At 37.7% G+C, this 19070-nt stretch overlaps 1 protein-coding gene across 1 annotated transcript in view; it reads right to left on the reverse strand.

Annotated features, from left to right (window-relative positions):
• LOC150079255 (calmodulin-binding transcription activator 1-like) overlaps positions 1-19070 on the reverse strand; it is a 927385-nt gene that overhangs the window by 97424 nt on the left and 810891 nt on the right. The window contains exon 22 of the mRNA XM_090383006.1: positions 16212-16393. Within this exon, the coding sequence (XP_090239132.1) occupies positions 16212-16393 (182 nt within the window). The remainder of the gene's footprint in view (positions 1-16211; positions 16394-19070) is intronic.

A 19070-nucleotide genomic window follows, 5' to 3' on the forward strand; every position in this document is an offset into this window, starting at 1 on the left:
TCTTGAAGTTATAAATAATGCCTTGATCCAGTGGTTGCATTAAGCTGGTGGTATTGGGAGGTAAAAACAACAGCCGTATATTTGCTAACTTAAGTGTCTCGGCAGAATGTGCTGTACAAAGGTCTAGAATCATCAAAATGTTCCTTTTTTCTGAAGCCATTCTTCTGTTCAATTTTGATAACCAAGACTGAAAAATTTTGACCATAAGCCAAGCACTTCTATTGGCCTCATAATCACAGGGAAGTTGGTTAACTGCTTTAAAACATCTTGGCTTGGAAAACTTACCAATCGCAAGTGGGTATAGTTTTGCTCTGCCATCTGAATTGCAGCATAACAGAACAGTGAGTCTTTGTTTACTTAATTTTCCACCATGACAAGACTCTCCTTGAACAGCAAATGTTTTGTTTGGCAGCAAATTATAAAATAAACCTGTCTCGTCAAGATTAAAAATATACTTTGCCTCATATTTTTCAAGGATGGACCGTACAGAACACAACCAGTCTGTAGCCTTTTCTTTGTCGAATAATCCAGACTCACTACAAACATTTTGCAAAACAACCAAGTTATTCTTGTCTTTAAATCTCTGGAGCCAGCCACTGTTGCTGAGCCACTTTAAATCTTTGGAACCAGCCACCATCCCATGTTGCTGAGCTAGATAATTTGCTCTTTCTTGCAAAATCGGACCTGATATTGGCAAATTAGATGCATGCATTTGTTGGTACCACTCAGAAAGTTTTGTTTCAAGCTTCTCGTATTTTGCACCACGAATTCCATTTCATGTTTTTCATCGCTGCTCCAGTGTCACGCATTTCTTCAAGTCTTTCGGTTTTTCAGTATTGTAGGTAAAGGGATGTTGTATTCCATTGCAATGTCAATTTTGCTTCTTTTCATACTATCAGCCTGTTGTACAATTTTTAGTTTAATTTCCAGGATTAATTCTGTCCGTTTACGTCTCGTCGTCATAACACTGCTAGATAAGATTTAATATAAACAAATTTTAAATTAATTTAAACACAAGTTCCGAAAAAGACATCAGCTCAGATAAAATGGCACAAAAAATAGATTGCTGAATACGATTGCAAAAGACTCTTTGGACTGGGGTAACAATTGTAACTGACCTTATTCCCGTGGAGAGCGAGGGAGTGCATGTAAATAACTTAGAAGAATTTTTTATTCTTTTGTTAATTTAACAACTCATCCTTCAGAAAGATGTTTTTCAGAGTGCACTTGATGTTGTAGCTACCATAAACTGCTTTTGTTTACAAAAAACTAATTTCTAACAAGTCACTACCATCCTTTGAGAAGTAAGGAGCCGGGTGGCTGGGGGCAATAAGCAGATCACTCTGCCAATATTTGTATTAAACATGCAAAATGACAATATTTATTTCTCACGGGGTGAAAAAAAAAAACTTTTTAATACATATTAACCGAATTTTGTAATAAACAAATATATTTATATAGAAAATATACTTTCACAGTATTTTTTCTATGTAAAATATACTGTGGAATGGTACGTGCTTCATATAAATGAGTATTTTGTATAAACCGAGTTTGTATTAACGAGATTTTACTGTAATTAGATAATGATCACTATTGTGCAGATCATTTAAAACTGCCTAATTTATAATATAATGGAAAATAATTTGGGGGGGGGGGGACAAATAGATAAGTCAGTTGCTGACATAGATCCCATTGGAAGGTGGGTATAAGCATTATGACCAGTGTTCGGCAATGTTAGGTTCAGCTGGTCTAGTATATCTTTTCTATCAAGTGTCTTTTAATGTCCATGTGGGCATATCCCCATAGTGGATATTGTGCAATGAAATCACCAAGAAGATAAAAAGGTGATGGTATTTGTTTTATAAGATCTTCTAGTCCTTTCAATGTGTAGATATTGTAAGGTGGATGGTACAATGAGACTAGAGTTAGTGTTTGTCCCACTGCTACACTGCAATAGCTTCTATGTGGGTCTGAAGGTATTTTATAGTATATTAAAATTGCAATGCCTCCATGTGTGGAGCTTGAAGAATTTCTATTTCCTGTAAGCTGTAAAATTTTTAATCGAATAAGTTACTTGTGGATTTAAGTTAGTCTCTTGCAAGCAAAAGGCTACCGGATTATATCGTCAGATCAAAATGCAGATGCTCATATCTGCTGAGTACAAGCTTGGCATGCCCAGGGTCCTGAGCTGGATATCATCATTCTTCTCTTTCTTGGTGATTCCCTTCTACTTTTGACACACACACACACACACACACACACACACACACACACACACACACACACACACACACACACACACACACACACACACACACACACACACACTCTCTCTCTCTCTCACTCTCTCTCTCTCTCTCTCTCTCTCTCTCTCTCTCTCTCTCTCTCTCTCTCTCTCTCTCTCAGGGTAACTCGGAGAATTATTTTGGCTGGTGCAGCATAAGCTTCAGGCTTCCTTGCACTATATGGGTAGTAATAATAATAATATCATCAGTATTATTGCATTCCATTGTACAATGTGCTGCATTATTTGGTTTTGAAAAAGGGAAGGTGAGTCTGTTTCTTGTGAGAGAGAGCAGTTTGCTTTTAACAGTCATATTTGGTCTTATCTTTTCTAGGGAAAAAACAAGGGCACGTGTAACCTGTACTCTCTTCTACATCATTGGTTCCAGTAGGTGAACATCCAGTCTCCATGTCGTCTTCTGTATGAAGGTCAAGGACTGTTTCGTCTTGTGTATTTATATCTTCATTGTCCATGCTGCTTGAATTTAAATGTAGCAATTCAGTGGCATGTTGCCTTGTGAATTCCTTGGTGTGAATTCCTTTTACAAGGAATTCCTTGTAAAATTCCTTGGTGCAATTTTAGGTGGAACTGAGATTGGGACATTGTTTATATTGTCAACTAAAAGGTTTGTTAGCAGATTGATTTGTCAATAGTACAGATTGTGCCACATTCTGCAATGGATGTGTTATATGGGATTGACACCTCTGTTTTGGCTGCAACAGCTTGACAATTTTGGGTAGCAGAAGCATAGCTGCATTTTGGCTTAGTCACCTTGACTTGCTTCTTGGTTTGTTTGTTATTTGGTTTTTAGGAGCATTAGCAACTAAGGCCATATTACTCTGGGGATATGCGGTGGTCATTCCCTGACCTTTCCACATCCTCCGTATTTGGTGGTCAAGGGCTCGAACCCCGGTCTAATCAAGAAGCGTGTGCCAAGCACTGTTGCTCCTATCCACCTGGCTACGGAGGTGCCTGCTTCTTGGTATGATACTTTATTTTTGATCTTATACTTTTTGTATTATTTATTTATTTATTTTTTTTTTTTCATTTTCCACAGGTCACATGATTTTGAATAAGCTGGATGATCCCTCTTGCAATTTGGTCATTATGGAGACTTTGCTGTACACTCTTCTTGAGAATGATTTTTTGACCCACAATTAAGACAAGTAATTTTGCCTTTGCATGTTGTTTGAGAATTACTAAATTTTTGGCATTTGAAACATCTTAAGGGATTTGGAGTGCAATCTAAATCCAATTTTGGATTTGCAATCACTGATTGCTTGGTCACTGGTTGGAGAGTAGGAGAGCAGTACTTGGCTATCGGAGATAGCAGTGATGTTACTAGCAGGGGAAGGCAGTAACATTGTGAACAGAGGAGGTTTTATGAAAATAAGCTAGTACTTGCCCTAGAAAAAAACACTAGACAACTGCACTAGGAAAATTGCTTGGTAACTGTCACTTGGCATTCGGGGCCTGACTACTGGTGCTCTGTCTGCTATTTGTCCACTCTGGAAACACCAGATCAGATCACATCCCATCCCATCCCTTTCCTGTCAATCAAATACTTTGTAAATGGGCCACATGCCATGAGTCTGCAGCATCACATCTACCCAGTCTCACTGCACACAGTGCCACCAGGTGGGAAGCAACAGCCTACATGCTAAAACATGGCAGTGGTCATCATATTTTGACTGGACAGTGTATTTTAACTTCCTATGACTCTTTCTTGGTGTGTTATAGCCTTTCTTTCTGGCATGCCAGTTACAACTTGAACAAATCAAATCCTGTATTCAGGCTATGGTCATGGAGTCTGTATACAGGCGCCATTACACCTTCCTACTGTGGTCTATACCTGCCCATCACACTTCTTTAGCTCCTTCCTTATGGATTGAGAAGGTGTTTTGCACTTCTCCACTCTAGGTTAATCTTGAATCTGATGATGATTATATTAACATTACTAATGATTGATGTGATCATTTGCAAGTTTTTTTTTCACTATAACTAGATGAACACCATTTTCCAGTCTATAAGGAAATTCAAGTTGCCGAAAGGGATTTTTATCAAATTTTTTGGTACACCTGGTCTGTAACACTTCCCCACTGTCACCTTTCCTTTTATTTAGGCTATCAACTTCCACAACAAGGGATAGAAGTCTGTTCCACCAACCAACTACCCGCTGGTTAAAGGCAAATTTCCGCACATCTACCCTACATCTGTCTTTCCTCAATTTGAATTTATGCCCTCTCAGGTGATTATTCTGAGCAAGAGGCAGTATCCCATCAGCATTGAGCATGCTCAAGCCATTCAAGGCTTTGTTCACCTCTATCAGATCAGATCACCTCGCCGGTGCCTAGTCTCCAGACACTGTAATTTGCAAAACTTAAGCCTTTCTTCGTAAGAGCAACCCTTCGTTCCATTCACTAACATTGTTGCCCTTCTCTGTACTCATTCCAGCAGCTCTACATACTTATACTACTACATATCATTTGCTTGTAAAAGTCTGATTTTGATTCCCATTGATGATTGGAGGAATTTCTAAAAAAAAAAAGTCCCCTTCAATCAAGGTTGTAGTTAGCTGATCTCAGTTGGAGGAATAAGGTCACCCCCCCTAGGTTATTCCAGGTTTTTCAGCCAGCACAACGTGCAAATCAGCCTATAAATGCACACGTAAAGACAATACGTAATAGTGCAATATAGCCAGAGTTGCTGATGACTACTCATTTCATAAAGCCTGATGACTACTCATTTCATACCACACAGACCCAACTTCTGCCAGAATTTAATCACACTGGAAACGATCTCGTTACTTTCAAGCAGCTCAACTGCACCACTTTGTGCTTCCCGTATCTCTTCCGAACACAATGTACTCACTGTAGTAAAATTCGTCACAGCACCATGTTTTGGTTATTCCTACAATATCAGCATTAGTTGACCTCACGTTTGTTTATGTCATATATAACACTCCTAGAATTACTATACAGATAGGTAAAGTTTTGAATTTTTTCTTTTTTTACTACCCTAATACATCCCTTAGTAACTTATTCAAGTTTTTCTCTGTGGCATGTAACTGTTGGGGACTGGTCTATATAATTCATTCACTCTTTCTATGTTTGTGCAATTATGAGGTTTCAAATATTAGCATTAGTAGAGGCATATGATGCAAGAAAGCAAGTTTATGCAGCAAAAACAAAAAACCCCTTCCTCTTCACCCCTCCGTTCGTTCGAAATACCTGTCCAGCTGAGCCTTAAATTTATTTAGGCTATCAACTTCCACAACAAGGGATAGAAGTCTGTTCCACCAACCAACTACCCGCTGGTTAAAGGCAAATTTCCGCACATCTACCCTACATCTGTCTTTCCTCAATTTGAATTTATGCCCTCTCAGGTGATTATTCTGAGCAAGAGGCAGTATCCCATCAGCATTGAGCATGCTCAAGCCATTCAAGGCTTTGTTCACCTCTATCAGATCAGATCACCTTGCCGGTGCCTAGTCTCCAGACACTGTAATTTGCAAAACTTAAGCCTTTCTTCGTAAGAGCAACCCTTCATTCCATTCACTAACATTGTTGCCCTTCTCTGTACTCATTCCAGCAGCTCTACATACTTCTTGAAATGAGGCCTCCAGACCTGTATACAGTACTCAAGGTGTGGCCTGACCATTGCCTTATACAAGGGAATAATCACCTCCTTATCCCTGCTAGAAAAAATCCTGTATATCATTGATAAGACACCATGAGCTACTCTTGAAGCCCATCTGCACTGCTCAGAGAACTTCGTATCTGCCTGCACAATTACCCCCAGGTCCTTTTCATTTTCTACCACTGTCAGTGTAGTACCACAGAGTTGATACGTTGCTCTGGGATTGCTGTTTCCCATATGTAGTACTTTACATTTGTCAATGTTAAACTTCATTTGCCACTTCTCAGCCCATCTGCTCAACCTTTCCAGATCCTGTTGCAGCAGCATAGCGTCAGTAGTGTCCTTAACAACCCTGCCAACCTTTGTATCGTCTGCAAACTTGGACATTAAGCTTGATATACCATCATCAATATTATTTATAAATACAAAAAACAACAATGGACTCAACACCGAACCCTGTGGGACTCCACTAATAACATTAGTCCACGATGAGCAGTGTCCATTGATTACCACTCTCTGTCTTCTCCCCCCCTCAACCACCCCTTTATCAATAGCAGCAATTTGCCTCCAATGCCACACTGCTCCAATTTGTGCAATAGTCTTCCATGTGCAACAGTATCAAAAGCCTTTATAAGATCCAAATATATAATATCAAAGTTATTCCCTGCATCCAATTCTTTTGTGACTACATCATAGTATCCAATCAAATTGGTCAGGCAAGACCTTCCCTTAACAAAACCATGCTGTGTCTGAGCTATAACTGAATTCTTGTCAAGATGATCCTGCAGTGCTTCTTTAACCAGTGCCTCCATTAATTTTCCTGGAACAGAAGTTAAACTCACAGGTCTATAATTACTTGTGTCAGCCTTTGATCCTCCTTTGTGAATTGGGGTTACATTTGCACATCTCCAGTCTGTGGGTACCTCCCCCGAGTCCAAGGAAGCTCTCATAATTATGGCTAAGAGCTTACTTCCTTTGCCGCCTCCTTTAATACAACTGGATAGATCCGATCCACCCCAGGTGCCTTTCTTGTATTTATCTTCAACAATTTCTCCTCCACTTTGGTCTCAATTATTACAAGATCATTCAGCTCACTGCCGGTTTTTACTTCATTTATGGCATTTCCCCTTCCTGAATAACTCCTCGTGTGAATGTAGATGCAAAATATTGATTTAGTTTGTTAGCTACCTGAACAGGATCATGAACAGTTGAACCATCGATATCAAGTGGACCAATTTGATTCATTCCCTTCCTTCTAGAGTTTACATAAGTAAAGAACTCCTTGCTGTTTTTCTCGTAATCTGCCTTCGTCTGCCTAACCTCCTTTGTAACTTGGTTACATATCAACTTATATCTGTCATAGGTGCCTTTCTTGTATTTATCTTCAACAATTTCTCCTCCACTTTAGTCTCAATTATTATAAGATCATTCAGGTCACTGGCGGTTTTTACTTCATTTATGTCATTCCCCTTCCTGAATAACTCCTCGTGTGAATGTAGATGCAAAATATTGATTTAGTTTGTTAGCTGCCTGAGCAGGATCATGAACAGTTGAACCATCGATATCAAGTGGACCAATTTGATTCATCCCCTTCCTTCTAGAGTTTAATAAGTAAAGAACTCCTTGCTGTTTTTCTTTGCATCCCTTGCCAAAGATTTCTCGTAATCTGCCTTCGTCTGCCTAAACTCCTTTGTAACTTGGTTACAGATCACCTTATATCTGTCATAGGCTTCTGTGTCACGTGGTAATTTATATGTATGCCATGCATTTTTCTTCTCTGTCATATGTCTCATTAGTTCATCTGACATCCATTTAGACCTGAACCTTGAACAATATTTCTTAGTTGGTATGTAAAGCCTAGTAGCTTCCAAGATAAGTTCTTTAAATGCTTCCCATTTTGAGTTTGCTGTTGGTAACATCATCAGTTGGTCCCACTGTATAGAATTTAAATACTGTCTCAGACCATCGTAGTCTCCTTTACGAAAGCAATAACCCTTCCCTTTACCCCTGATGGTAGTTACCTCCTTGAGTAAATCCCACTTCAGCATACTGTGATCACTGCTACCTTGTGGTTCCTGTATCTGCAGATTCTTAATGCATAAAGAATCACTACTGATAATCAAATCAAGAGTATTTCTCCCTCTAGCTGCCTCGCGAACATGCTGATGTAGAAAATAATCATCCAATAAATCCACAAAAGCCTTGCTAGTGTGTGAGTGACCAACCCACAAATTCCAGTCAATATCTGGGAAATTAAAATCCCCCATTATAAGACTCTATGATTTACTGGCCCACTCTATTTTCCTGAACAGTTTCTTATTATACTCATCAGAGTCATTAGGCCTATAGCACACTCCTACTCTCAATTTTGATCTCCCAATGCTTATGTCACACCAAACTGACTCGACACTGCACTGTCTAGCGATGTCGACTGGCTTCACTTCCTTGGATTTTATGTGTTACTTAAGTAATAGCATAACCCCTCCTCCCTTCCTATCCTGTCTATCCTTTCTGTAGACGTTGTACTCTCCAAATTCCAGTACTGCATTACTTATATCTGTGTGACACCATGTCTCTGATATCCCAACAATATCCGCCTTTGATGCTTTGAGCAATACCTCAAATTCATCAAATGTATTTACCCAACTCCTAGCATTGGTGTACATGCAAGTATACATGCACCTGTTCTTTTTCTTAGCTACCCTAACACAACCCATGTGTTTACTTTTACCCCAATGATTCCCAGCAGTCTCTGAAATATCCTGCATCTTATTTTCCAGGCTGCTGCTCATTCCAATAGAAGCAGTGCAAGAAACACTTTCACCTCTGCCAGTGGCTACTGTTAATCTATTAGTCCTTGTATCCACCCAATCTAGCAGTTTTCTGATCCACCTAACACTGCCTCGATGGCATCAGCAAACATTCTTGCACCCTTTCTATTTAAGTGTATCCCATCCCTGCAGAAGCAGTCTCTCTTGTTAACAAGTACAGACCAGGCTGAAAAAAATTCTACTCCTTGAGCCTTGCACAGTCTTTCCAGGGCCGAATTGATTGTCAGGGCTCTCATCATATACTCCCTCCTATCGTGTCTGGGCAGAATTGCAGACACTTTCAAATTCAACCCTAATTCACGGCTTTTTTTCAACAGTGACTTGTACTTGTTAAGTAATTCCACCGGTCTCCTACTCTTAATATCATTAGTGCCAACGTGTACAACTATATCACCTTTTGTGCCCTTAAAAGATGATATCTGCTCTACAATGTCATCAACCTTTGCCCCTGGCAGACATACCCTGGTCCTGTTCCACCTATCCTTTTTACAAAGCATGTTTCCCGTTTCCCTGACAATATAGTCACCAACAACTACTAGTTCCTTTGGGACCAGCGCATTCTGCCTTGGGGGTTGCCGCTGTGTTGCGTGATGACCAAGTGCAAGCTCTGGAGTTGGTGTGGGCAGCTGAGAGCTTGATGGGTCCCTCACTTTTAATCCTTCGAGGGCATCCATCCTGTCCTTCAAGCTCTCATATAGGCCCATAACAATGCTGAGTTGTCGCCTGATTTCCTTGCATCGTGCACACAGAAAGACATCCCCCATGGCAGTATCTTGTCCCGTACCCAACTGTCCACAAACATCAAGCAAGTAGTGCATTTTAAAAGGCTGTGATTCAGAGGGCAACTGCCTCCCCTCAGTTCTCCCATTAGCTTGAGCCTCTTGCTTTGCTGCTCTGGTCTGAGTCATGATTTCGATTTAAATTCAATAAAATTTCAATTTCAGTACAAAATTAAAACCCTAAACTTGTATCCCAACACAGTTATAATGCTATATTTATGTTTCAGTATCGAGTGTTATCTACGAAATCCCTTTATATAACTTCTGTATCAAATTAAGTATTAATTATTTATTTTTGCTAATTATTTATGTTACGTAATCTAAGTTGTTATATGTATATAGTTAAAAGTATAATTTAATTGACAATAAAGTTCAACAAGATTAATAGATTTACTAATTAACTGACAATATTATATACTATACTATACTAAGCTTATGCTATCTAGTTCGAGTTATTTTGTATTGCGTAACAATGGCGGCAATTTACGAACGGTAAATCTACGGACACTTAAGTATCGATTAACTTCCAAATCTTGCTGTCTCAATTCAGAATAAACTAAGGATCCTGACTAGCTACTTATAGAAAAAATTTGATGTAACGATTGGTTACTAAACCGGCTAAACATGTTAAAAAAGCCCCTCGTTCAATGGAGCTGCAACTTGTAACATGTGGATTTGATACCCTTACCGATACTAAGTAATACCTACAAAACCTCTATCTAAGTTACTTTAAACTAAGTATCGTAAATAGGAATATAAAGCTACTCTAGAAAATAAGTTAATATGTCAATTTAAGCTAATAAAACAGAAAATAAATCAGAAAAAACTTCTCTGTTCCAGGAGCGGCAATAAGCAACGTCCGCAAAGGCTACTCTCGTACTCAAAGTTGCAAACATGTACTCTTGAGGAGGATGGAAGTGTGACCTTTGTTGATATCCCTAATCTAACTTCCTTATTCACCCCCTCCCTCACCATCAAGTTCACTGAACCCTTAGAGCTTCCTCTATGGAATTGGCAGAGATACTTGCATTTCCCTGTTCAAGTGAACCAAATCACTAAAAAAATATGTTCCTTTCATCAGCTAGGGCAAGCCAAAGTGAGAACCCCATCCTATGTAACTTAAGATTTAAGGAACCTTGCAAGGTTACCTCAAATGTGAATGCAAAATTAACCCCAGGTCTTTTTCATTTTCCACTACCCTGAGTGTAGTAATAAACAGTTATGTTATTCTGGGATTATTGCTACTCATATGTGTAGTACTTTGCATTCATCAATGTTAAACTTTAATTGCCATTTCTCAGCCCATCTGCCTAATTTTTTTAGATCTTGTTGCAGTAGCTTACCCTGACAAAGGTATATCAGGCTTAGCATTAAGCCTGATATACCTTTGTCAATATCATTAATAAATGCAGAAAATAGCAATAGGCCCAGCACCGAACCCTGTGGAACTCCCCTAATAACATTAGTCCATGAAGAGCAGTGTCCATTAATAACCACTCTGACTTCTCCAACTCAATCATCCCTTTCACTAGAGCAGTGACTTGACCTGATTGTCACACTGCTCCATGTACAGCAGTCTTTTATGCGCAACAGTATCAAAAGTTTTCCTGAAATCCAAGTATATGATATCAAAATTATTTTGTGTATCCGGTTCCTTTGTTATTGCATCATAATATCCAAATTGGTCAGAAAAGATTGCCCCCTTAACAAATAACATAAAAATCCATGCTGTGACTGTAGTATAATTATATTCCTGTCTATGTGGTCGGTCCTGCATTACTTCTTTAACCAGTGACTCCATTATTTTCCCTGGAACAGAAGTTAAGCTAACAGGACCATAATTACTCAAGCACCCTGTGATCCCCCTTTGTGAATTGGGGATATATTCGCACATCTTCAGCTTATAGGAACCTCTCTTGAAATAAGGGTTTGCTAGCATCCTTTGCTGTCTCCATTAATGTAATTGGATGGATCTCGTCCTCTCCACGTACCTTTTTTATGTTAAGTTTTAACAATTTCTCTTCCACTTTCCTCTCTATTATCAAAGCTCCCAGTTAGATTTTGAAGTTCTGGGATCCCCCTCCCTAAAGAACTTATCATGTGTTGAATGTAAATGCAAAATACATATCAACTTGAGCAGGATCATCAACAGTTAACCCATTCACATCAAATAGACCACTGTGATTCACCCCTTCCTTCTACTATTAATATAAATAAGACATCTTTGCTATTTTGGCATTTTTTTCTGAAGACTTCATAATCTACCTTAGCTTGGCTAACTGTTGTTGTTGTTGTTGTTGTTATTTGGTTTTTAGGAGCATTAGCAACTAAGGCCATATTGCTCCGGGATATGCGGTGGTCATTCCATGACCTTTCCGCATCTTCCGTATTTGGTGGTGACGGGCTCGAACCACGGTCTAATCAAGAAGCGTGTGCTACGCACTGCTGCTCCTTCCCACCTGGCTACGGAGGCGCCAGCTTGGCTAACCTCCTTTGTGACTTGATTACAGACTAGTTTATATCTACTGTGTTACCTGTTAATTTATATGCATCCCATGCATTTTTTCTTTTCTTCTACAAGTCTCATCAGTTCATCTGACATCTGTTTAGGTCTAAGCCTGGAATGGTATTTCTTAGTTGATATGAAAAAGTCTAGTAGTTCTACAATTACTTCCTATTTAGAATTTGCTATTGGTAACATAATCAATTGGTCCCACTATACAGAATTTTAAAACTACCTGAGACCACTGTAGTCACCTTTACAAAAGCAAAAGCCGTTCCCTTTACCCTTGATGGTAGTTATACTTTTAAGTAAATCCCACATCAGCATACTGTAATCACTGCCACCCATTGTGTCTTTTACCTGCAGGATCTTAATGTATGAAACATCATTGTTGATAATCAGATCAAGAGTGCTTCCTCTTGTTGCTTCTTTAACATGCTACTGTAGAAAACAGCCATTCATTAAATCTATAAAAGTCTTGCTATGTCTGAGTGAAGCTGCAGTCAATATCTGGAAAGTTAAAACCCCCAAGACATTCTGACTTACTGGCCCACTCTATTTCTCTGTGTAGTTGTTTTTTTTTACTCGTCATAGTCAGGCCTGTAACACACTTCTACTCTTATTTTTGTTTTCCCAATGCTTATATAATACCAAACTGCCTCAACATTCCACTGTATACCTGTCTTACATTTAATATGCTTCTGAACTAAGAAAGAGCATAACCCCCTTCCCTCCCTGTTCTTTCTGTACACATTGTGCTACTCTACCCATACCCATAATCAAATTCTGTATCCCTTATGTCTGAGTGACACCATGCCTCTGATATCTCCAATGTCTACATTTGATGACTTATTCAGTACTTTAAATTCATCAAATTTATTTACTGTGCTCCTATCATTAGTGTACATGCACCTGTTCTTACTCTTAGTTACCCTAACATAGCCCATGTATTTACTTGTTTCATGATAACCCACAGCAGAGCTTGAAATCCTTGACACCTTGCTTTCCCAACTGCTCCAACAGAAACAGTGTAAAAATCACTTTTACCTCTACCTGCAGCTCTAGTTAATCTATTAATGTGTGTATCTCTCTCCCCGCAAGCTGTCAGTTTTCTGACCCACCTAACACTGCCTCGATAGCACAGTGGATATTTTTGCATCCCCTTCTATTTAAGTGTATTCCATCCCTGTAAAAACAATCTCTTCTGTTAATGAGCACAGACCATGCTGAGAAAATTTCTACCCCAAGAGCCTTGTACAGTCTCTCCAGGGATGAACTGATTGACAAAGCCATCAACATGTACTCCCTCCTATCATGTCTGGGCAGGACTACAGATACTTTAAAATTTAATCCTAACTTGTGACGTTTTTCCAACTTGACCCGCTGACCGGGCTAGCCGAGTGGGTAAAGTACCTGCCCGGCAACCCAAAGGTCGCGGGTTTGATTCCCGCCTTGGGCTTGGATCAAAGTACTGCAAAAACCTTGGGAGGTGCAATATGGCCACAGAAGCCGATGCGCCAACAACTACCAAATCAAAAAAAAAAAAAAAAAAAAAAAAAACCAACTTGACCCAGTACTCGTTACGTAAGTCCTCTGATCTCCTACTCTTAATATCATTAGTGTCCACTTACACAACAATATCACTTTTCGTGCCTTTAAAATATGATATTTGCTCCTCTATATCCTCTCCCCAGCAGACATACCATGGTCCTATTCCAGCTATCCCTTTTTGCACAGCATATTTCCCATTTTCCTGACAATAGTTTCACTGACAATAACTATCTCCTGTGGGACCAGTGCATTCTGCCTTGGGATTGCCACTGCATTGCCTGATGCACAAGTGAGCACTCTGGCATTGATTTATGCAAATGAGAGCTTGATGAGTCCCCCCATTTTAATTCTTTTGAGGGCATCCACCCTGTTCTTCAAGCTCTCATAAATGCCCCTCAGAATGCTGAGTTTGCACCAAGTTTCCTTATACTCTTTGCACAGAACACATACAAAGACATTCCCCCTTGTCTCTATATGTCCCATTCCAGATAGGTTTGCAAACATTGCACAAGTAGTGTGTTTTGTTAGGCCATGATTCATAGGAGAACCACTTACTTTAGTTTTCCTCTGAACCACAGCACTCCCGCTATTTTTAGCCAGTTGCTTTGCTACTCTAGTCTGAGGCATGATTTCCATTTAAATTCAATTTCACTTGAGAATAATACAAATCCATGTTAACTTCTAGCTTGTATGAACCCCCATCAGTCCATGTAATGTTCCCCCTTCTGCTTTTCCAGCTATTACATGTCAAAATAGAAGCAATACAAGAATCAGTTTCACCTCTGCTTGTTGCTGCTGTTAAACTATTAGTCTCTGTACAATCCCAAACCAGTGGTTTTCTGACCTACCTAATGCTGCCTCGATAGCATCAGGAAACTTACTTGTGCATCATCTTGCATCCCTTCTATTTGAACATATTTCATCTCTGTGAAAAAAATCCTATCTGTTAACAAGCACTGATCATAATGAGAAAAATTCTACCCCACATGCTTTGCAGTCTCTCCGGGGCTAAATTGATTGATAAGGTTCTAGTCATAAATTCCCTCCTATTGTGTTGTCAAAATTCCAGACACTTTCAAATTCAGTCCTACCTCGTGGATTTTATTAATATCACCTCATACTTGTTAAATATAGCTTTAGAATACCTATGCTTAACATTATTAGTACCAACATGTACAACAGTATCACCTTAAAAGATTGTGCACTTAAAAGATAATATTCTACAATATTACCAACTTTTGTCCCTGGTAGACATACCCTGTTGTATTTCACCTATCTTTATTGCATAAAACATTCCCCATTTCCCTGACAATAGAGTCACTGAGAATAACTACTTCCTGTGGGACCAGCACATTCTGCTTGTTATGATCTTGTCATTTAGCCAGATACACAAAAGTAGGTTCTAAGTTAAAGGTGGACATCTGAGTGCTTGATGAGTCTCCCGATTTAATTCCATTGTGTACAACAACCCTTTTCTTTAAGCACTGAAATTTGTCTAAGAAAAACACTAACCTCCACTTAATTTCCTCACTTCAATTATTTAGCACATGCAAAGTATCTCCTGGGTCATTATGTTCTCCTATGCTCAGGTCTGCATATGTACCACACATAATGCATACATTAAGGCCTTCATTCATAGGGAATCACCACTGGCAACCTGCCAAGGAACCAAGGCATCCTTGCTGCTTTGGGTTATATGCCTTGCTGCTCTAGTCTAGTATTAATTATATGTCAGCATGACCTCACAAAAGAAAATGTTCAAGAATTATACTTATTTCCTGGTTCTGTTTACAAACTTTCCAATACATAAATATTGCAATTTTCATGATGACAATGCATTTAGATAAAATTTATATATAAATGCAAAATTACAAATCTTCATAATTATGGTACTTAAAACTATTCATTTACTACAACTTTGCTAAGAAACCAAATTATCACAAAAAAAAAAAAAAAAAAAAAAAAATTCCAGAATTTACAAACAAACCAGTGTTAAGATCACTGTTTTACTATGTGGTCTAAACAATATAGGCCATAACTTGATTTGTCTTGAGATTTGTTATTTATGCATTATTATCAAATGCATTGATAAGTAACTGGAATTTACTTTATTTATCAATGGCAAAAGTCAATTTTATATGAGAATAGAGATAGGATCAAGTTTTGTTAGTATTAAAGTAAATAAGTTTAACACCCCCCCCCCCCCACATACACACAATTGGAAAAATACTTAAGAAATTATAATTTAAGGAATTATGATCACTTGCACTTTTCAAATTAGAAAGGGGTAAACATCAACAAAATAGTGGATAGAATTTAGATTCAGCAAAAGATCAATTATATAATGAAAGGAAGTGTGGTTGAAACAAAACTTAAAGAAACTGCAGAATCCTCAAACTTTTCAGCATTAACTGAAATTAAGAGTGTAGATAAGGATTCATAAGTCCATACATGGTACTCATGGATGGATCCTTTTTCATTTTCTTACATCTTATGAACCGAGTGTTGCTTATTACAATTACCATGTCCTTCATGCTTAGGAAACTTAATTTGACATGTAAATGCCTATCCATGAACCTGTTAACAAACAAATTATAATAAATTTAAACAGCTGTAATAGTTACCTGAAAGAGTTAACTTAGAGAAGTCCTTTTCCATAATTTTTCCTGAAGCTTGAAAAAATTCGCAAAAATCAGCAGTGGTTGGAGGAGGAGAGGGTGAATCCAAAGTGAAACTTCCTGGACTTTGAAGACATGATGATGATGCTGGGCTAAGGGATGATGCTGGAGTAGCAGCTTCACAATATCTGTAAGAGTTTAAAGAAAAATATTCAGTTTTCATATTAAATGATTTGTATGAGTGCTAATCAGTTAATCACTTAGAGTAAGAAAAGACAGCAAATGGTTAGACTCTGTCCTCTCTTGCTATTATAAACACTGAGGAGTTTATTTAAATATATGCATTTGACTAACACAGTTTTTGCTCACTCTTGCAAAAGAGTAAACCATACTATGTAATTAGACAAGGCTTTTAAAAAGTCTTCTCTAATTAATTAGTCTTATATTAGTATATAAATACTATACAGGGTGTTTCAAAAGTGATGGTCAATAATTTAAAGGTGAATTGTACAGACTGCAAATGCAAAAAAAGCCTAGTAAGCATGGGTTCTTAAGTGAATCATTTTCAAGATATTGCACATTTCTAGCTGGGATCCACTACTGACAAGGTGAACTGTACAGAGTTGGGATCCACCACTGACTTGTTTGTTTAGGTTAGGGGGTGTTAGAAAGAATAGAACAAAATCCAGGAATTCTGACAAGGAGGGTTGCTCTGCAAGAGGTGTACTGAGTCATAGCAGTGTGTGTGGGGAATTTTACATCACCAATTACTGTACCCCTACCATATCCAGTGTGTATGTCTTGGCAATGCAGACTACCCTCCCAGAGTGCTCCCATAGTCAGTGGCGGATCTTAACAGAAAATGTTCATTATCACGAAAATGGTTCATTTGTGGCCCAACGTTCACTGGAACTTATTTGCTTATTTTAGTTTGTACTTTTCACCTTTAAATTATTGACCATCGTTTTTGAAACACTCTGTATACTGATATGAGTGAGTGAAAATTATAATTATCTCATCCTCTTAAATAAAGACTAACAAATGCTGTTCTTAAATTTATAGACTGTTTACATAAACATGTACCTAACCTAAGAGTACCTAATTGATAGTCTTATTAGAAGGTTATACTAAAAAATAATCTAGTTCTGTATTATTTTTCTACCTGTAATATTTGTTGATGTCATGAATTGCCTTTAAGCAGATATAGTTATTGAATATATGTTATTATATACATTTGTTTGGATTATCTGAAAAGTTCATGAACTGCTTAGTTTTATATTTTACCATAAAGAAAGGAATTTCTGTTTCATTAAAAGAGCAGGATTGAATGTAAAACTACAAGCACAGAAATTGCATGAAATCCTGCACTTTGCCAAGACAAAATTTAAAAAGCAAGACAAAAAAGATTAGATACATATTTAATGTGTGTAAACCTGATCTTATAAGTTACTAAAGTAATAGTTATTAACTTACATTTGGCCTATCTGAGAGAAGTGCTTGCTCCTCTTAACTTCAGTGTTGCACTGGGAATTATTAGAGCAATAGCAGTGCCACTGATATAGGGAAACATAGTAATCAAATTATTCTTCCATAAACTTAAATTAATCAACTATTGCAGAGGAACATGGGGATTAAATTATTTCATTTGAATGGGAAGGAAAAGAAAATATGGTGTACCAGTGGAACATGACATCTGTTAGAGAGAGATATCACAACTGCTAAGATGCCTTCCATACTGTAACTTTCCCACAAAAGGCTCATGTGTTCTAGCTATTCTAGAAGTTTGTAAATTAGCATACTTGTATTACTGTATTGAGTTTTGGAGAGTAACTGGGATGTAGTTTAATGAAACAGTTTTAAAAATCTTTAAAGTGAAATATCACTCTTTTTTTTTTTTTGGATGGACTGATAAGAGTACTGGAGGCAGACAAATGAAACAGAAATATATTCCCATAAAAATTCCCACTCACAGAAAGGTGTCTCTGGTTCACAGCTTTATATGACAGAATGATCTAATACACCCTGTGAAATCGGTACTGACTGTGTGCTTCCTTGTTCCATTTATATCTCACAATTTCTTAAAACAAGACCCTGAAGCAACATTTTCAGTATTTACTTGGGGGGGGGGGATATATTTCTTTATAGATATTACTGGTACCGTAGTTTGATAGATCAATGTTACATCCTGAATTTCAATTCACCTACGTTCACAATTAGACATTTGTTGATATCACAACCTTTTCTGGATGGACTGAATTAGATCTGAAGAATATACTAGACTTCATTGATCAAAGATACAACTGATAACAGTGTTGTAAAAGACTTTGTATAGCATCCTTTGAATGACTTACATTCCATCATTTTACATAATTTCAGAATGTTGAATGTATGGTAGAAATATTTTGATTTATATCAAGTTCCAATAATATTACTTGGGAGCTGACTCCTCAAAGAAATTTTTTTTCTGTCCAACACCAGAAACATTCAGGATCTGAAATGGAACATTAATGCAAATACAATATTTTCATTGCAGCACAATTCATTTAGTACTTTTGTCAAGAGAAATTTTAATTTTATTGAACTTTGTGAAAATTTTACTCATGGTAATTTTATTTAAGCAGAAAACTGATATTATATAGTGTGTGCAATTTATGAAATATTTTGGTTTCTTTTTGTGATGCTGCCTTATGTTACAAAGATAATCATTGTGTATATGATTCCTCCAGACATGAAATGTAATAAATGTGTTAACAGACTTCAATACTAGCATAGTTAACGAAGTTCTCTATTATATGCTCTGAATTTGTTGTTGTCATAAATAAATCTTATGCTGCCTTTGTTCTAAATAACTGCAACTGCTTTCAA

This window comes from Mastigoproctus giganteus, chromosome 10, assembly GCF_048544385.1.
Source record: "Mastigoproctus giganteus isolate SK-2022 chromosome 10, ASM4854438v1, whole genome shotgun sequence".
NCBI lineage: Eukaryota > Metazoa > Arthropoda > Arachnida > Uropygi > Thelyphonidae > Mastigoproctus > Mastigoproctus giganteus.